The 15905-nt window shown below is 37.5% G+C and overlaps 4 protein-coding genes, 1 long non-coding RNA gene, 3 other non-coding genes and 1 pseudogene across 12 annotated transcripts; 7 read left to right on the forward strand and 2 right to left on the reverse strand.

Annotated features, from left to right (window-relative positions):
- Positions 1-29: 29 nt before the first annotated feature.
- Positions 30-1763, forward strand: LOC104793582 (desiccation-related protein At2g46140). Its single transcript, XM_010519974.3, has 2 exons — positions 30-641; positions 1343-1763. The coding sequence occupies exons 1-2, from the start codon at positions 391-393 to the stop codon at positions 1590-1592; spliced, it is 501 nt and encodes a 166-aa protein (XP_010518276.2). The 5' UTR covers positions 30-390; the 3' UTR covers positions 1593-1763.
- An 809-nt stretch (positions 1764-2572) lies between these two features.
- On the forward strand, positions 2573-3719 carry LOC104793583 (late embryogenesis abundant protein At1g64065). Its single transcript, XM_087455235.1, has one exon. The coding sequence runs from the start codon at positions 2819-2821 to the stop codon at positions 3482-3484; it is 666 nt and encodes a 221-aa protein (XP_087311361.1). The 5' UTR covers positions 2573-2818; the 3' UTR covers positions 3485-3719.
- Positions 3720-4309: 590 nt separating this feature from the next.
- On the forward strand, positions 4310-6026 carry LOC104793584 (RING-H2 finger protein ATL67 pseudogene; annotated as a pseudogene). Of its 3 annotated transcripts, XR_015559527.1 has the most exons (3): positions 4310-5135; positions 5285-5361; positions 5674-6026. The product of XR_015559527.1 is annotated as an RING-H2 finger protein ATL67 pseudogene, transcript variant X1 (transcript). The 3 variants fall into 3 exon arrangements; XR_015559529.1 differs by lacking the exon at positions 5285-5361 and having other exon boundaries at positions 5395-6026; XR_015559528.1 differs by lacking the exon at positions 5285-5361 and having other exon boundaries at positions 5674-5793.
- Positions 6027-6505: 479 nt separating this feature from the next.
- Positions 6506-8306, forward strand: LOC104793585 (reticulon-like protein B5). The gene is made up of 4 exons (XM_010519980.2): positions 6506-6879; positions 7153-7333; positions 7439-7580; positions 7868-8306. Exons 1-4 carry the CDS (start codon positions 6678-6680, stop codon positions 8108-8110), a joined length of 768 nt encoding a protein of 255 aa, XP_010518282.1. The 5' UTR covers positions 6506-6677; the 3' UTR covers positions 8111-8306.
- A 104-nt stretch (positions 8307-8410) lies between these two features.
- Positions 8411-12807, reverse strand: LOC104793586 (golgin candidate 4). Of its 2 annotated transcripts, none has more exons than XM_010519981.3 (15): positions 12455-12807; positions 12200-12298; positions 11989-12111; positions 11719-11847; positions 11391-11499; positions 11254-11318; positions 10953-11120; positions 10743-10856; positions 10478-10618; positions 9956-10252; positions 9804-9869; positions 9509-9711; positions 9376-9430; positions 8925-9122; positions 8411-8834 (listed from the first exon to the last, which is right to left on the reverse strand). In XM_010519981.3, exons 1-15 carry the CDS (start codon positions 12671-12673, stop codon positions 8625-8627), a joined length of 2196 nt encoding a protein of 731 aa, XP_010518283.2. In that variant the 5' UTR covers positions 12674-12807; the 3' UTR covers positions 8411-8624. The 2 variants fall into 2 exon arrangements, with proteins under 2 accessions (XP_010518283.2, XP_087311362.1); XM_087455236.1 differs by having other exon boundaries at positions 10953-11051; positions 11270-11318; positions 12455-12800.
- A 710-nt stretch (positions 12808-13517) lies between these two features.
- LOC147943052 (small nucleolar RNA snoR145) lies at positions 13518-13662 on the forward strand. Its single transcript, XR_015560634.1, has one exon. It is a non-coding gene; the product is annotated as a small nucleolar RNA snoR145 (small nucleolar RNA).
- Positions 13663-13698: 36 nt separating this feature from the next.
- On the forward strand, positions 13699-13839 carry LOC147943053 (small nucleolar RNA snoR135). The gene has a single exon (XR_015560619.1). It is a non-coding gene; the product is annotated as a small nucleolar RNA snoR135 (small nucleolar RNA).
- Positions 13840-13926: 87 nt separating this feature from the next.
- On the forward strand, positions 13927-14068 carry LOC147943054 (small nucleolar RNA snoR135). Its single transcript, XR_015560620.1, has one exon. It is a non-coding gene; the product is annotated as a small nucleolar RNA snoR135 (small nucleolar RNA).
- A 266-nt stretch (positions 14069-14334) lies between these two features.
- On the reverse strand, positions 14335-14888 carry LOC147943055 (uncharacterized). Its single transcript, XR_015560093.1, has 2 exons — positions 14665-14888; positions 14335-14587 (listed from the first exon to the last, which is right to left on the reverse strand). It is a non-coding gene; the product is annotated as an uncharacterized LOC147943055 (long non-coding RNA).
- Between the last annotated feature and the right edge of the window lie 1017 nt (positions 14889-15905).

Genomic DNA, 15905 nt, shown 5'->3' on the forward strand with positions numbered 1-15905 from the left:
ATAAAACACAGTCATATAGTATTTATTTTATAGCAAACGTAATTAGGAGGAGTACATTTATCGGGCAAGCAAAGCAGTAAGGAACGCACGTTATGACCATCATGCTCCAAAAACGGATCTTTCCTTAGAATCTGCATTATGGACCGCTTTTAATTTTTCTATGATAAAAAAAGAATAATTAGATTGTTCCTTTCCTTTTTACAACAACTAAGGAAAGAAAAAAAAATGTCACGCTCCGGAAATTAAGCTATATTATCTACTCTCATCCTTAAAAAGAGGAAACAAATATATATAACCGACAAAGCCAATAGAGACATTACAAAGAGAGATAAGAAGAGATCTGATCATTTTGAAAGAACGATTGACAAAAACCAAACAAAACCAAAAAAAATGGCATCAGCGGATGAGAAGGTGGTGGAAGAGAAGGCATCGGTGATTTCAGGCTTGTTAGATAAAGCGAAAGGTTTCTTTGCGGAGAAGCTGGCGAATATTCCGACGCCTGAAGCCGCCGTGGACGACGTTGATTTCAAAGGCGTGACACGTGAAGGAGTTGATTATCACGCCAAGGTCTCCGTCAAGAATCCTTACTCTCAATCCATCCCTATTTGTCAGATCTCTTACATCCTCAAGAGTGCCACAAGGTCAGTCAGCTTCTCGTGTATTTGTATTTTAGCTTTTTAATTTCTGTACCGTCTGATCTACGCTATCTATTCATCCGACGAATGAAATTGAGTTTTTTTTTTTCACGTCTATTCGGTGTCGTGTAGCAAAACGTATCCGGATTGTGCACTTGTTATCACTCAGATCATGACGATATATATAATCCGTATACATAGATCTAGCCTAATATTGATTTTTAATATCCGTGTTCTTTTCATTAGGTGTGTATATATCCGATCTATCTTCTTTTCTCCGGTATTAATGATTCAAAATATCTGTAAATTAGTTATTATACTTATATCTGCTCTAATGCTTGATTATTTATTGATGAAGTAATTAATATATGTATAAATTTCGTTGGTATTTTTCTGCGTCGACTCTCATTACCGAAATGGCTAAAATCTGATTCTTTCACAAAATTGTATATGTTTCGTATTGTATCCAACTACCAATTTTTAGTATCCGACCCATGTGCATTGATGATATTAATCTAGCATCTATAATTCTATATGAACGATTTAAATTTACACATGTATACAAAATACTAATAACACATTATATCAAGGCAAATAAGCGATAGATCGTCTCAGGTTTTGTATTTTGAGGATTTAAGCGTAGATAAAAATTATTTTAACCTTAGTGTAGTGCATATTCATCATAGGCTGATTTATGGTTGCTGTAGGACGATCGCGTCGGGGACAATTCCGGACCCAGGTTCTTTGGTTGGGAGCGGCACGACGGTTCTGGACGTACCAGTTAAGGTGGCTTATAGCATAGCGGTTAGTCTGATGAAGGACATGTGTACGGACTGGGACATTGACTATCAACTCGACATTGGACTAACCTTCGACATTCCTGTTGTTGGTGACATCACCATTCCTATCTCTACTCAGGGTGAGATTAAGCTGCCTTCCCTTCGCGACTTCTTCTAATTCAACTATAGTTTTGCATCTTAATTTCAATAAAGTACCATTCGGTAATCATAGACGATCGAAGTTTATATTTCTGGACTCTCTTTTTTTTGTTGTTGTTGTTGATTTTGTTATTGGATTGTTAAGGATGGTTTATTGGTTTATATATGTTTTCCGTGGTGTGTTTCATAACGTTTAGTTAGATGCTTGCGTAGGAAAATACGTTTCTTGTTTCTGTTATATATATGTCGATAGATGTGATCCATATCAGTAAAATTGTACGTAGACATTTGGGCAAAGTGAAAACTACAAGTGAAAAGATACCCGCGTGTGAAGGTCATGAGTGAAAGACATTTGAAGCATTCGACACAAAATTTCTACTAAGTAACAAACAATTTTTTGTTTGTTTTTGAACTGGTAATAAAGAAAAGATTGTAGTTAAGAGAGAAAATAGGCAAGGGGGACCATGTAATGTATGAAGCTCTAGGTTGTCTCCAGCTAACCTTAACTGAGAAGAGATTAATGAGTTAGGAGCAAATTGCATCTTAATTCACTTAAACTACCCAAAAAAAAAGGTTTTAGTGTTTAAAATTCCAGATAGTCTGTCTTTGTTCTTTCAAATTATTGAATTAGTAACCAGCTGTTGATATAATCGTAAAAGATCAACAAAAACAAAACCACCATCCTCAAAAACAATGCTGTATGCTTTCACACCCAAATACAGATTCAAATGAACATAACTAGATGAAAGTATAACAACATTAGAGGTAGATTTTACCTTTAAAATTAATTTATAAGTGGAAACAATAGTATATTATGCATACTCCTTTTTCCTTCTCGAAAGAAATCCTCGGACGTTGACGCAAAAGTCAAACCCGTGTAACGAGCTGACTAATTCTCATTGGCGGAATCGGCATCCCAACCGATACGTTAGCTTCTACTTTTCTTCCACGCATGAAGTCATATGACCGTTATAATAAAATCAGACCCAATTTAATTAATATCATTCCCATCTTCCACGAAATAATTGAACCAATTTTGTTAGTGGTTAGGACAATTACATTGATTTTTCTTTTACTTTTTTTTTGTTATTTTCGTTAAGTTTCTCTTAAACAATTGATAGCACATGAAACACAGGACACGTAGAATATAAAAATCGAAAATTCTCCGTCGCTAAGTTTCGTTTATATATAAATCACGTAATCCATGATTAATCAATCACTCCAATAAAACAAAATAGCCCCACCATGAACGACTCAGAACATGTTCGTCCACTAGCTCCGGCGACCATTCTTCCGGTGAGCGACGAATCCGCCTCCAACACCAGGCACAATACTCTCCGTCGCAGGAAGCGGATGAAATGCTTAATCTGCATCACTGTAACATCTCTGATTCTACTCACGATCGTGTTGACTTTAGTTTTCACGGTGTTCAGAGTCAAAGACCCAACCATCAAAATGAACCGTGTAATGGTCAACGGCCTAGATTCAGTCATGGGGACTGGTCGGGTCCAACTCTTGGGAACAAACATCTCCATGATCGTTGACGTGTCAGTCAAGAATCCAAATATGGCGTCGTTTAAGTACTCCAACACCACGACGGATATATATTACAAAGGAACGGTGGTAGGTGAAGCTCATGGGCTACCAGGGAAGGCGAAACCACATCGGACTTCGAGGATGAACTTGACGGTTGATATTATGATTGATCGGATATTGGCGGATCCGGGTTTGAGTCGAGAAGTGAGTACGTCGGGTCTTGTGAACGTGTGGAGTTATACTAGGGTTGGTGGTAAGGTGAAGATTTTGGTCGTGAAGAAGCACGTGACTGTTAAGATGAACTGCACGATGGCTGTGAACATCACCGCCCAGGCGATTCAAGATGTCGACTGCAAGAATAAAATCGGTTTTTGAGGTATACGTATACGTACGTTAGGATCGATTTAACCTTTTTTTTTTTGTTTTATTTTATTTTTCAACCTTATGCGAGCGGATTCGAACTTCCATGACAGATCACTATTTACATGCTCTATTTGTTTTAGATTATTTTGTTTTGGTTTCTTGAATTGTTTTTTTTTGTTTTTTTTTTGTTTTTTGTGTACAGTTGCTGAAATTTTTTAATGGAGTAAACATAACGCTTTCGTTAAAATATCAAACTTATGTCAATGTTCCAAGAATTGACCGACGACTAATCCATTACCATTAGCGTATTAATTTATTTGATTATGTCATACTAAACCAATCTATGAATCTGTCTTTTAACGATTTCACACATACTATTTTGCTAGTTTGACCATATTCCCATGTCTGATCGTCGTGGTTAAGTTACATGCTCACCGATTGTTCGTTTGCGAGTCGACCATTCGCAGTTTTTCGAACCTCGGGTCTTTAATTAGTACGAAAGCCAAGAGCCAACGAGAGCTTTTTTAGTAAATTGCAGTGAGAAGCCTCGAATCACACAATTCGAACCAAAAAAATCAACAAAATAAGACAACGAAAGGAGTATAAAATAGTATTTTCTAATTGGACCCATCATATACGAATTTGACAAATCTTGTTAAACAGTCAATGTTACAAGGCTCGAACACATTATCAAATAAAATAAGAAAATACAATGAAAGGTAAACAAATTTATATTCCTTGGCGTTGGGCCACTTAATTAATAAGACCTAACTTATTTAATAAATGCAAATTTCAGTTTCCAAACTATATTAAATGCATCAGCTGCAATTCCCACCCACCTCTCTTCACTTCTTTCTCTAACTAAATTAATTAAAATACAAAATTTTCAAAAACAAAATTAATTTTTTAAAAAATCTTTTATCACTCTCTTCTCTCTCACATGGACCCAGTCTTCTTCTTCTTTACCAACAAATGTCAACAGCCGCCTCCTCCGCCTCCGTCTTCCTAAACCATCCTCCTTTTCCACCGTCGCCACCTCCACACGGCTCCAACCATTCTTACCTCACAAATCTAGGCTTTGGCTACTCCATAGCCATAGCTCTCGGTTTCCTCGTCCTTCTCTCTACGGTCCTTTTATCCTCATATATATGTTGCCGCGACTCCCGCCGCCGAACCACCGCCGTGGAATCTGTAGGAGACCGTGGCGGAAGTGTAATCCTCCCTCGCATAATATTCGTCGCTGAAGAAGACAATGATCTCGAAGCAGGTGATGTCGTCGTGGGATTCGATCAAGCAGTCATCAACTCTTACCCTAAGTTCCACTATTCCAAAGATTCATCCGCCGCGTCCTCCGATGGGTTTGGCGGCGGAGGAGATACGACGTGTTCGATCTGTTTGTGTGAGTATAAAGAAGCGGAGATGCTGAGGATGATGCCCGAGTGTAAACACTACTTCCACTTGTGTTGTCTTGATGCGTGGCTTAAACTCAACGGATCTTGTCCTGTTTGTCGTAACTCGCCGCTTCCGACGCCGACATCTACACCTCTGTCGACACCTTTGTCGGAAGTTGTGCCGCTCTCGCAGTACGCCGCCGATCGGATGAGAGCAAGAAGATGATAATTATTACTATTATTATTTACATAGATCCATTCGCCTAATTAGGGTAATCTTTATTATATTTGCTCCGTTTCACTACAACTTTACTGATTTGTAAATTAAAAAAATCCGTCAAAAGTGGGGTTTTCCATTAATATCATCGAAATGAAATCCAATTTGAATGATTTACCTCATTAAATTTATCCTTTTTTCCAGTATGAGCGGTTCAAAATATAATACGCGGTCGTGTTTTATAACATACAGTACACAAAAGGGTTTAGAGTTTGAACAAGGTAACTTACTTTCCGTTTTTTTTTTTTTTTCAGGTTCAAGGGTCCGAAACTAACTTTAGTTAAAATATTAGATTTGTTGGATGTCGGAAATAGATGTTTCTAAAGTTGGGAACAAAAATAGTGAAGATAGTATAGTTTATATCTCTTTTATCCCAAGTACAGTAGTTGATGAAGTTCTCTCTTAATCTCGTAGGTCCAAATGTTGGTTGAGTTAGTCTATGACATTTTTTTATAAATTAAAGTATCCTAAATTAATTTTTGCATACACAGTTTTATTTATCGATCACATTTAATTTGCGATATTTGTTTCAGGCAAACAGATGGCAAACATGCATCTACGTTATATTTTTAAAGCGTTGCCTTCAAGCAATTCTACATTATTTCTAGATGCTGAAGTTCCTGGTTCGATGATAGCCGTGAAGGGGGTTTTAATTGTAAATGGCACGTTAATCATAATTCACAAGAGAGAAGGTTGGATGGTGTGAACATATGTTATTTATATATTTGTTGAAAAATTTGTTATGTAATAATGAAATGTGAATGTGTTATTTGACTTCCCTGCCTGCACTATCTTGTGGTGGTGATACTGTTGGAGCTTAGTGGTAGTATGTCCTTGTAATCAAGTGATTAACCTCGCTTTGATTTCAATTTATTATTTTTTCTAACCGCTCAGTATACAAACAGATGAATGTCATCTGGTAAGGGAATGTTATATAGACTATATACTATTAAAAAAAAAATACTTTGTAGACTTTACATTACAAATCATCGGGACCCCCCTTTCCCATGAATTTTCTTAAACATTCGACCTAGACCGAAGTCGCTTATCGAAAAAGAGAGAGTTACGTCGTGAGCCCTTTTTAATTAAAATGCTTCATCATAAAGAGGATTAAGTTTGAGGCGTCGATGTTGCGAGACGATATGAGACACGTGTCGTAAATCGACCTGTAGCGACGGTTACTTTAATGGAAAGGTATGACCAGCTTTTCCTCTTTGGTTGGTTGCCTACACGTTTCGAGGCTCTCTGCTTCTCCGTCAATTAACGTCCGTTTGCTTCCTTCCTTTTATTAATGGGTTAATGTCTTAATGAATACGAACGCCGTTAATGAACCTATTTCAAAAATATTAAAATCCAAACCATCACACGTTCGGGGGTACCGAACCTCAGGCTCGTGGTTATAATAAATCAATCCTCTTTGTAATAAAAAAAACCTATTATTTCGGCCCCTCACTGCTTTGCATATTTTTCCTCCCTCTCCTTCACACGTTTTGGATTTTCTTTGTTGAATTTTTGAGAATTCAATTTTGAAAAATCAATGGCGGAAGAAATTGAGAAATCTGTGCCGGCGGAGGAATCTCTGATGGAGAAGATCTCTGAGAAGATTCATCATCACGATTCGTCTTCATCGTCTGAATCCGAATACGAGAAACCGGATTCGCCTTCGGCTGTCAAGGCCAAGATCTATCGTCTCTTTGGTAGAGAGAAGCCTGTTCATAAGGTTCTCGGTGGTGGAAAGCGTAAGCCTTTTTTTTTTAATCTATATCTCATCTCTTTTCATTTATTTATTGATGCTTGATCTGTGCAATGTGAGGGCTCTTGTAAGATTTGTTTCCCCTGAATGATTTGGGCATCCAAAATTAAGACTTGAACTTTGTTATGAAACCAATGATATGGCTTTATTATGTTTTTTTACTTCTGAGCTCTGAGGAATTCTAAACTCTGTTTGTTTGTATGCTTCTCTCATGTCGTTGGCCTTATTTCTCAATGATTCTTCTTCTTCTTCTTTGCAGCTGCTGATGTGTTCTTGTGGAGGGATAAAAAGCTGTCAGCTGCTGTTCTTGGTGTTGCCACTGCTATTTGGGTTTTGTTCGAGCTGGTTGAGTATCATTTGTTGAGTCTTTTGTGTCACATTTCTATACTCGCTCTTGGTGGCCTCTTTTTATGGTCCAATGCTCACACATTTATCAACAAGTAAGGCTCACACACCCTTGGTCATGTTAAGGCCTCGACGTTTGTTTTTGTTTTTGTTTCTGGTTTTAATGGTGGTCTTAAAACCTTTTTTTTTCATCTTTGCAGGACTCCACCTCAAATTCCAGAAGTCCATGTTCCCGAGGATGCATTCCTTGTGATTGCTTCTTCCCTGAGAAACGAACTAAACCAAGCTTTCGTTATCCTACGGAGCATTGCTTTAGGAAGGGACCTGAAAAAATTCCTGATGGTATGCTCAATCTTTGTTGCTGACATTTACTTTTCAGTTTTAAACAATATAGAAAATGGTTTAGTTCATATGGGAAATCAGTTTTCCATCCTTCATCTGTTTAACGTTGTTTATTTACCGTGTAAACTTAAAAGTCTTTAATTCAACAATGCGTGAGAGGAGAGTATAGGAAATTCTCTGTTTTGGATCACGTGTGTCTTGGGAGGGACATGATGCATGCCATAGCCTATAAGATCATGCAAGTAACTCATTGTTCCTGAATCTGATGACGAGTTTTGTTTTGTCAGGTTGTTGTTGGTCTATGGATCATCTCAGTGGTGGGCAACTGGTGCAATTTCTTGACTTTGGTCTACATCTGCTTCGTGATATTGCACACAGTGCCAATGCTATACGAGAAACACGAAGACAAGGTTGACCCATTGGCAGAGAAAGCAATGAAGGAGTTGCAGAAACAGTATGTGGTGTTTGATGAGAAGGTCCTTTCTAAAATTCCCGTTGCTTCTCTCAAGGCAAAGGCAAAGTTGGGTTAAAGAGATTACGTGTTTTTTTCTGGTTTAAGTTTTTGATCATGTGAAATTGGTGGTCACTTGCAGAGTTTTGCCGCTTATGGCCCAATTGTTCTTTTACAATTTTATCACATTTTGACTCCAAACAAGTGTTTTTCTTCTTCTTCCTCTAAATACTATTTTTTCCGGCTATCAATGGAGGATTCTTGAGTTCAGGAAACGTGGGACATGTTTCGTTTTGGACAGCTTCCATATATAAAAAAAATGTCATTATTTTGTTGCTAAAAAAGTAACGAATTATTTTGTAGGAGTCATCATGACAGGTGAAAATAAAAGTAATTAACATTATAAATGGTATAGAATACATCACGAAAAAAACAGCTTCAGATATCTTTTTGTTTTTCATTTCTCCAAATCAATGGTATAGAAAAAGAATTAATGGAATATAGGTGTGAGAGAGAGATAATTACAACACAAGAAGCAAGATATTTGGATTCTTACAAAACGTGTATAAGAAGAGTATATATACCAAACTGGGTCAAGTGAGTAATCTGGAGAGCCTGTGATTACTATCCGATGATGTAAGAGGTACCGTTGAAAACTCCGAATCAGATTGCTCATATGGTGTCCTCTGCGTAGTAGTATTAGTAGCCTTCTCTTGCTCTTTGTTTGCTGCATCCTCTGCTTCTCTTCTCTCTCGCTCTTCCGCGTCTTTAAGTAGAAAATCAACCCACATCTCTGCAAAAGACTGAGAGCCAACAAAAGAGACAAATAGATCAAGCAAAAGCAAATGATTTTATTCCATTGAGACGCTATTTCTTTGTGAAGCCACTGGTACCTGATTATCTGAAGCTATATTAGGATGCGAATCCGGTGAACCACCTCCACCACCTCCTAAGATGCCACCGACTAAGCGACCAGGTAATCCCAGTACGCCTCTAACTACACCTTTACCCGAGGCTCCTTGTTGTGCTAATCCTATTCGCTGTTTGTCTTCCTCTGAGAATCCAAGCATTCGAACCATTAGGTCCAAGACCTACTCAGAAACATTCAGATGAGATACATATTAGCTCAATGTTATTTGTATAAGCTTTACATGTTAAAAGTCGTAATAAAGTGTTTTCCTCTATAATTATTAGCTTAAGGCCATTTAACTGTAATCGTAAAAAAGACTTGGTTTGAAACAATCGAAACCTACTTCTACTGCCTCTTCAAAGTTCTGATATATCTTGTCTGAGAGGCTAAGTAAAACAAAATGGATCATTGAATTATAATTTCACAAATCTTACCTCTCTGCTGTGATTTCTTTGGAAGTACGTAACCAGCAACTTGATAACAATACGCCTGAAGGAACAACATGAGAAGATGATCAGAATCTGAAGAAACATGTAATAACATGTAAAATAAAAGTTACTGGCCCACCTATCAACGAGAAAATCGGAGTCCACGGACATTCTGTTGAGCCTAGTCATGCTCTGCTCAAGAACACGCCTTACTTTTGCATTGTCTTCTTCAACCTTGCTTACTCTGTTTTTCCATTCTGCTGCAATATTTTCAGCGTGCAACAGCTTCGATGTCATTTCCTCCTTTTCTTTCTTTGATGACTCTAACCGTTCATCAACATCCTTAAGAAACAGAAAAATGGCATAAACCAAAATCCATATGACATATCATATATAGTTCACAACTTGACAAAACAAAGGATTAGAAATTTTACGTTCAGACGAGCTAAGAGTTTCATTGCCTCTTCTTTAGCCACTGCAAGCTCTCGTTCAAAATGTTCCTAGAACATTAAAGAATTGAAATACATAAATGAATTAAGGTTACACCTAATAAAAGGGGAAACAATATTTCATAATAAATACAAACCTTAGCTTCAATTTCAGCATAGTACTGGCCAAGAGCAGTTTGAAGATTTAAAAGTTCCACATTTTTGGAATCTATTGTTCTCAAACAATTCGCAAGCTTTTGATTTAAGTCTTCAATTATACCCTTTGATTTCCGGATTTCATGGTCGTTGCTCGACTTGCTTTCCTCCTGATTAGCCATTGCCTGCTTAAGAGCTTTTTCTAAACCTAGTATCTGAGACCTTTGATATTCATTGGTCTGGCGAAGTTCTTCAATCAATCTACTATCTTCATCCATTTTCTCAGACTCCTCAGTTTCCTGTAAGCATAAACCAAGAAAACTATTATAGAATTTTGTTCGCGGATACCAAGAGAACACTGTCAAAAACTCAAAAGTATAATTCACTACACATCTTAAAAGTTATAGTTATAGGATAATCGATAAACTTTACAATATTATTGCAAATTGTTGCAAAATTGTCGCTGGTGCTTCATAACCTCATTATCATATATAGTAGGTAAGAAATTAGCTTAGGATAATAACCTTTTCTAACAGGTGTTGTTTAAGCCGTTTCAGTTCTTGCCTTGCCTTATCCTTCTCTCTTCGTGCTTCTTCCAACTCCTTTTCCAGCCTCTGCAAAGATTTATCCATATCTTCTTTCCCAGGAAAGCTTCCAGGCTTCTCCTAAATTATACATGAGGAAAAGTAGAAGGGACAATAAATGCTTGCTCCACACTTGATTTTCACATATAAACAATGTTTCTTATGGTTAAAGGACCAACTGAATAAAAAAATAGCATTAAAGAACCTTGTCCAAACTACTATGATGTCTACTAAGAGCCTCTGTGCCCTCTGGGGAGAGTTTCCTAGTTGTTGACCTCTGGCTTGCTTCCAAAGTAGCCTCTAATTCACTTCGTTTCAACTACACAACAGAAAAGTGTAGATTAGGATCAGAGTCTGAAGCTCAGAGGGAAACTAAAAATGAAAAATTTCTTGTTAAGTTTGCACGACAATGCACCTTAAGCTCGTTATTTTCCTTCTCCAGAGCTTTGTTAACCTCTTTTAGACTTTCTATGGAAATTCCAACAGCCTGCTGCTCCCGACCACTCAACTTCATCTGCAATAGTTTGATTTCAGCCAATTTTGCATCCAATTCACTACGTAGTTTGTTGCTCTCCATTAGCGTCTGCATACAGTTGGAATAAATGTCTACTCATTAATCAGATTACAAAACTGTAATGTAACAATGGTGATATCTAAGTAAACAAAAAAAAAATGTAACCTCAGAGACTGGAATAATCTTAGGTGAAAATACTTACTTTTTCTTTATCTAACCTCAGAGACTGGAGTTCCTCCTTGAAAGATTCATTATGTTTCTGCCCCTCTGATGAATGCAAGGTGAGTGAGACTAAATAAGAAGTAAAGAAACAATCAAGCAACGAGTGGTGCTATATACCCTGTAGTGAAATCTGAAGAATTGCTGATTTTTCTCGCTCCTTCTCAAGTTCTCTAGCCTGGGCAGATGCCATCGACCTGGTTCTCTCTTCAAGCATATCTGCAAACTCCTAAAAGGCATTCATATTGTCGCTTAGAGTTCCGCGTTTAGGAAAAAGCACACACCAGAGTAATTTATTGCACTTTCAATGCAGAGAATATGGCAATAGTACCAGATATATCTAAGTAAAACCTGACGATTTCATTCTGAAACTCTGATACATCAATACATCAGAATACATGTATCTAACAAACAAAGAAAACAATGGCAAATTATATGATCGAAATACCTTTTCATTTTTATGCGACTCGGAATCGTTCCCGTTTTGTTTGGAGGCAATGCCATTGTACATTTGGTTTCGACTTTTCCAACTTGTAGGGGACTTCTGTGACCCGTTGGGTGAATGATCACTGTTTCCCTGCAGAAGCCAATTAGTTAATCTAATGTAAGAGATCGTGAGAAGCATCACTTACACATCATATACAATCTATTACACATCATTTAAGCAAACATCTAACAATGGTATATGGACATGCTGCACAGTATAGAACATATCTACCTTAATAGCATTATTGTTTGATGCCCTGGAAAGATTCATTCTAGACTCTTTGAGAGCGGCATTAGTTGAAGTCAAATTCTGTTTCAACGAGCCATTCTCCTGGTTCAATCTGGAAATCTGATCCTGTAACCATGTGACTTCTGTGTGAGGAAAGAACACGAAACCAATGTATGTGCAAGACTCTTGATAAAAACCAATGTACATTCTTTACCTCTTTTTCTTTTAAGAGAGCCGCATAATTAACCGAAAGGGCTTTGATTTCTGCTTCTGATTCTTGAAGCTTGTTAATCTCTGCTTTAAATCTCTCAATCTAACAAAATTGAGCATAGATAAATAAACAACCAACTACATTTCTCAGAGTATTAAGTTAACACACAAAAACCCAACTAAGACTAGTACAGTCATTTGATTAAAGCAACACTCCAGAAGAAGATGATCCAAGAATGAGCAAGAACAAGAAATAGACCTCATGATTAACAGGCGTTTCGACACCATTGGCCATTGGAGACCTCGATATAGACCTCGAGTACCTAAACCCGTTAGAATTCCTACGATCAGAGCCCAATATATCAGCGCCGGCGCCATTGGTGGACCCATAAATGGTGAGATCTTCGTCGTCGTCGTCGTGGACATCGAGGGCGATCTTGTTCAAATTCTCCTTCAAATTGGCAATCGAACTCCACATAGCTCAAACTCCCCCGGACAGATTCCTCCTACTCCCGAGAATTTATCAAAGAGACAAAGAATCTTCTTCTGTAAGATCAGATATTACCGCGCAGGTGTGTGTAGATCCGATTTATACAACAAAAAACAGTGTTTGGGATTTTTCAGCAACATATATAATTTTCATGATTTCAGTTTGCGGGTCAACTTATCGGACGGGTCGGGTCATCAAGTCATTTATTAGATATAAAATTTAGGCCCAATATAATAATGAGCCTTTTAGTTAAATCCTAATGGGCCTTTGTTATAATTCCGATTCTAACGGCTACGATATAATCGCGTTAACCCTAATACATGCTCTATATAAATTGATCTAAAGATACTTCATCTACCACAGCCTCATCTAGGGTTCTTCTACAGTTTAGCAGTCATCTTCTAGCTCTCCGTTTCTACGATTTAGTTTGTCTTTCTGATTCGTTTTTTTTGTATGGAAAATATAGATTTCTTTGATTTATCTGTGTCTAGGGATGCTATGATGAGTTAATATCGGAAAATTGAAACAGATCGTGAGGCGAAATTCGTCTCGCGAGATGATGTCCGATTACATTATGGTTCGTATTCGCTGAGCATCGTTATCGCAATGTTATTATAGAAGTATTTTTAGGGGGAAACGAAGGACCTATGGGTGAAACGCTTTTTAATCAATGCGTATTCAAGCCAAGTTTACCTTCGGAAATATGTATCGAGGATTGGTGGATTTATCCCGAGATCTGTGGTTTCAATTCCGGACTTCGGTGTTTCATCCCTTATGGATTTAGTTTTCGATTAAAATTATTCTGATTTTGGTTTATATGTGAATTTGTGTAAAGCGAAGGACCCAGCAGGGAAGCGAGTACTCATGAACTGAGGCTTCTCTAACAATTTATTTAACCTTCGTAGATTGAGTCTTCCTTGAACTCTTTGATGATCTGTCTTTTTCTTTGGATTGTCTTGTGTTCTTGGTGTATAGTTTGATCTGAAATGTCCTTTTTTTGTGTGTGGAAATAAGAAGCAGAGATTGTGTGTATCGGCTTAGTGCGATCTAATGCGCTTTGTACGAAAGATTTCTCTGCAAGATCTATTTGGGGCAGATGGGCAGTTGTGATTCATTGTCAATTTAATAGCTCAACAATCATCTTCCCCACAGTTTACTTCAATCAATTCTATCTATGGTGGCCTATGTTAATTGACCAGTACAATCAGTTGACCAAATGTGACCATGTTATGCTAATTCGGAAAGCAAAGATATGTGTGTATTGGTTTAGTGTGCTCGAATGCACTTTTCACGAAAGATTTCTTTGCAACATCAATTTGGGGCAGATGGGTAGTTGTGATTCATCGTCGATTGAATAGCTCAACAATCATCTTCCCCACACTTCTTTTGGTTCAGTCCTTTCTACTTACATCAGTATAATTGGATTGCAAATTGACCAGTTGTTCTCTGGAGGACCGTTTTGATGGTCGGCAATGGGATATTGTTCGAAGTAAACTCAATAGTAATATGGTTGGTAATTCTAGTGACAAGTGACCTATTTTTTTGTATGTGAACATGAACATGTATGTATCTCATTGAAATAACATCAAGTTATATATATATATATATACATCAAGCACTGACACCACCTAAACGGCTAAACCCAAAAGTTGCAGAGAAAATTATATGCTCATAACTATATAGCAATTAAGCAAGAAAAGTGAAACAAGACATCCCTCAATTGCTATCTAACTGAAAGATATACAACTGAGTAACAGAAATGAAAACAAAAGAACATTCCTCCAGATCACTATTAAAATCAAGTACCAGCTGCGCTTGTCTAACGAACTGCTCTGGATGACTCCATCACCGTGCTGATGTGGTGCACTTCGAAACTCACAACCTCTTCTTGTTGGACCTTAACTAAACAAACACAAAACACTTATTCATATGGGCCTTTATCAAAACCGATGGCTCAACTCACAAAAAAAAACACAAACCCATATGGTTTGTTGACTTTCTTTGACTCCTCTCTTGTCTTCTCCGACACCCCGACAACGTGTTCTTCTTCCTTTCTTCATCTTCTGATTCTCTCACTGTTCCTTATTTTCTTTGTTGCCGGATGATCTTGGTTCATCCTCCGAATGCAGTGATTTTGGAGCATCGTCTCTCCTTCCTCCCATTGACAACGTCTGAAATCAAAACGGACCAGATGTTGTTGGTCAATGGTCGGGCTTTCTCTGATTAGTGAGTGATGAGATGACGAAGATGATCAGTGTGGCCTAAAACGATACCGTTTAACGATTCTGGGAATTGGGCTTTTGGTGTTAGTTGGCCCACCACATTATTTATTTAGGGTCCATTGGCATTAGTTGATGAGACGTCGTCATTTTCTGGAGCCCCTTTTATCTGAAATCATAACGGAACAGAGGAGACTGAGATCATCTAAGCTGCTTTGGTGGTATTTGATAAAGAGGTAACTCCTTCGTCTAATTTTATGATATTGTTTTGAATCTTTGATGGAATCAAACAGGTTATATGATTTTGTATTTTGATTTTATGATTATGCCAAGTTTGAGTTTAGGCTTTTTGGGGGGTTTTGGAACAGTCCCCGACCTTGGCTTTGAGAGTTGAGACTGCTTGTAGACAGTGGAGGAGTAGCGGCTGATGATTATAAATAGTGAAAACCCAAGGAACAAAAACTAAACCGCAGAAATCAGGTTAATAACATTTAACCCCTTTAAATTACAAATCCTATGAATAAGATCTTTTTGAATTGTGGAATCGACACCCTCAATTTGATCTGGGCCTCATGGGGCCAAATAATAAAAGTGTAGGTCTTTAAATCATGGGCTTAGATTTTTCGAGCCTTTAGATCTGTTTGTTAGATGATCAAAGAAGGAATAGAAAAAAGCAAATAAGAAAAGAAAAATAAGAAAAAAGGAAATAGCTAAACCGACAACAATAGTTTTTTTCATACCTCATCTATAAAATAAAATAGTCACTCTCTTTACATGTCTTATCACATCATCGCATATGATCTTTCCTTATTTTTATTTTTCGTCTCTCCGAGAGCGTTACGGTGGTGGTGTTCTAATCACATCACATTCTTCTAAAACTCAGTCTCTGGTTTTTACTTTTCTGAACCGATCATTGGATTTTCACTTGCTTTTTGTTTTTTTCTTTCTAGGGTTTGGTTTATGAATCGCTTCGGTTGCTTTATATATTGCTTCATGCTGTT

This window comes from Camelina sativa, chromosome 6 (assembly GCF_030686135.1).
Source record: "Camelina sativa cultivar CO46 ecotype springtype chromosome 6, ASM3068613v1".
Taxonomy (NCBI): Eukaryota; Viridiplantae; Streptophyta; class Magnoliopsida; order Brassicales; family Brassicaceae; genus Camelina; species Camelina sativa.

Bases quoted from the DNA above. Each gene is read 5' to 3' on its own strand.
- LOC104793582 (XM_010519974.3), top strand. From the start codon at position 391: ATGGCATCAGCGGATGAGAAGGTGGTGGAAGAGAAGGCATCGGTGATT. The intron at 642-1,342 runs GTCAGTCAGCTT...TGGTTGCTGTAG, and splicing joins ATCCTCAAGAGTGCCACAAG to GACGATCGCGTCGGGGACAA.
- LOC104793583 (XM_087455235.1), top strand. From the start codon at position 2,819: ATGAACGACTCAGAACATGTTCGTCCACTAGCTCCGGCGACCATTCTT.
- LOC104793586 (XM_010519981.3), bottom strand. From the start codon at position 12,673: ATGTGGAGTTCGATTGCCAATTTGAAGGAGAATTTGAACAAGATCGCC. The intron at 11,848-11,988 runs GTAGATATGTTC...TGGCTTCTGCAG, and splicing joins CAAACAATAATGCTATTAAG to GGAAACAGTGATCATTCACC. The intron at 9,870-9,955 runs GTTTGTATTTAT...TTAATGTTCTAG, and splicing joins ATGCTGAAATTGAAGCTAAG to GAACATTTTGAACGAGAGCT.
- LOC104793585 (XM_010519980.2), top strand. From the start codon at position 6,678: ATGGCGGAAGAAATTGAGAAATCTGTGCCGGCGGAGGAATCTCTGATG. The intron at 7,334-7,438 runs GTAAGGCTCACA...TCATCTTTGCAG, and splicing joins GCTCACACATTTATCAACAA to GACTCCACCTCAAATTCCAG. The intron at 7,581-7,867 runs GTATGCTCAATC...TTGTTTTGTCAG, and splicing joins ACCTGAAAAAATTCCTGATG to GTTGTTGTTGGTCTATGGAT.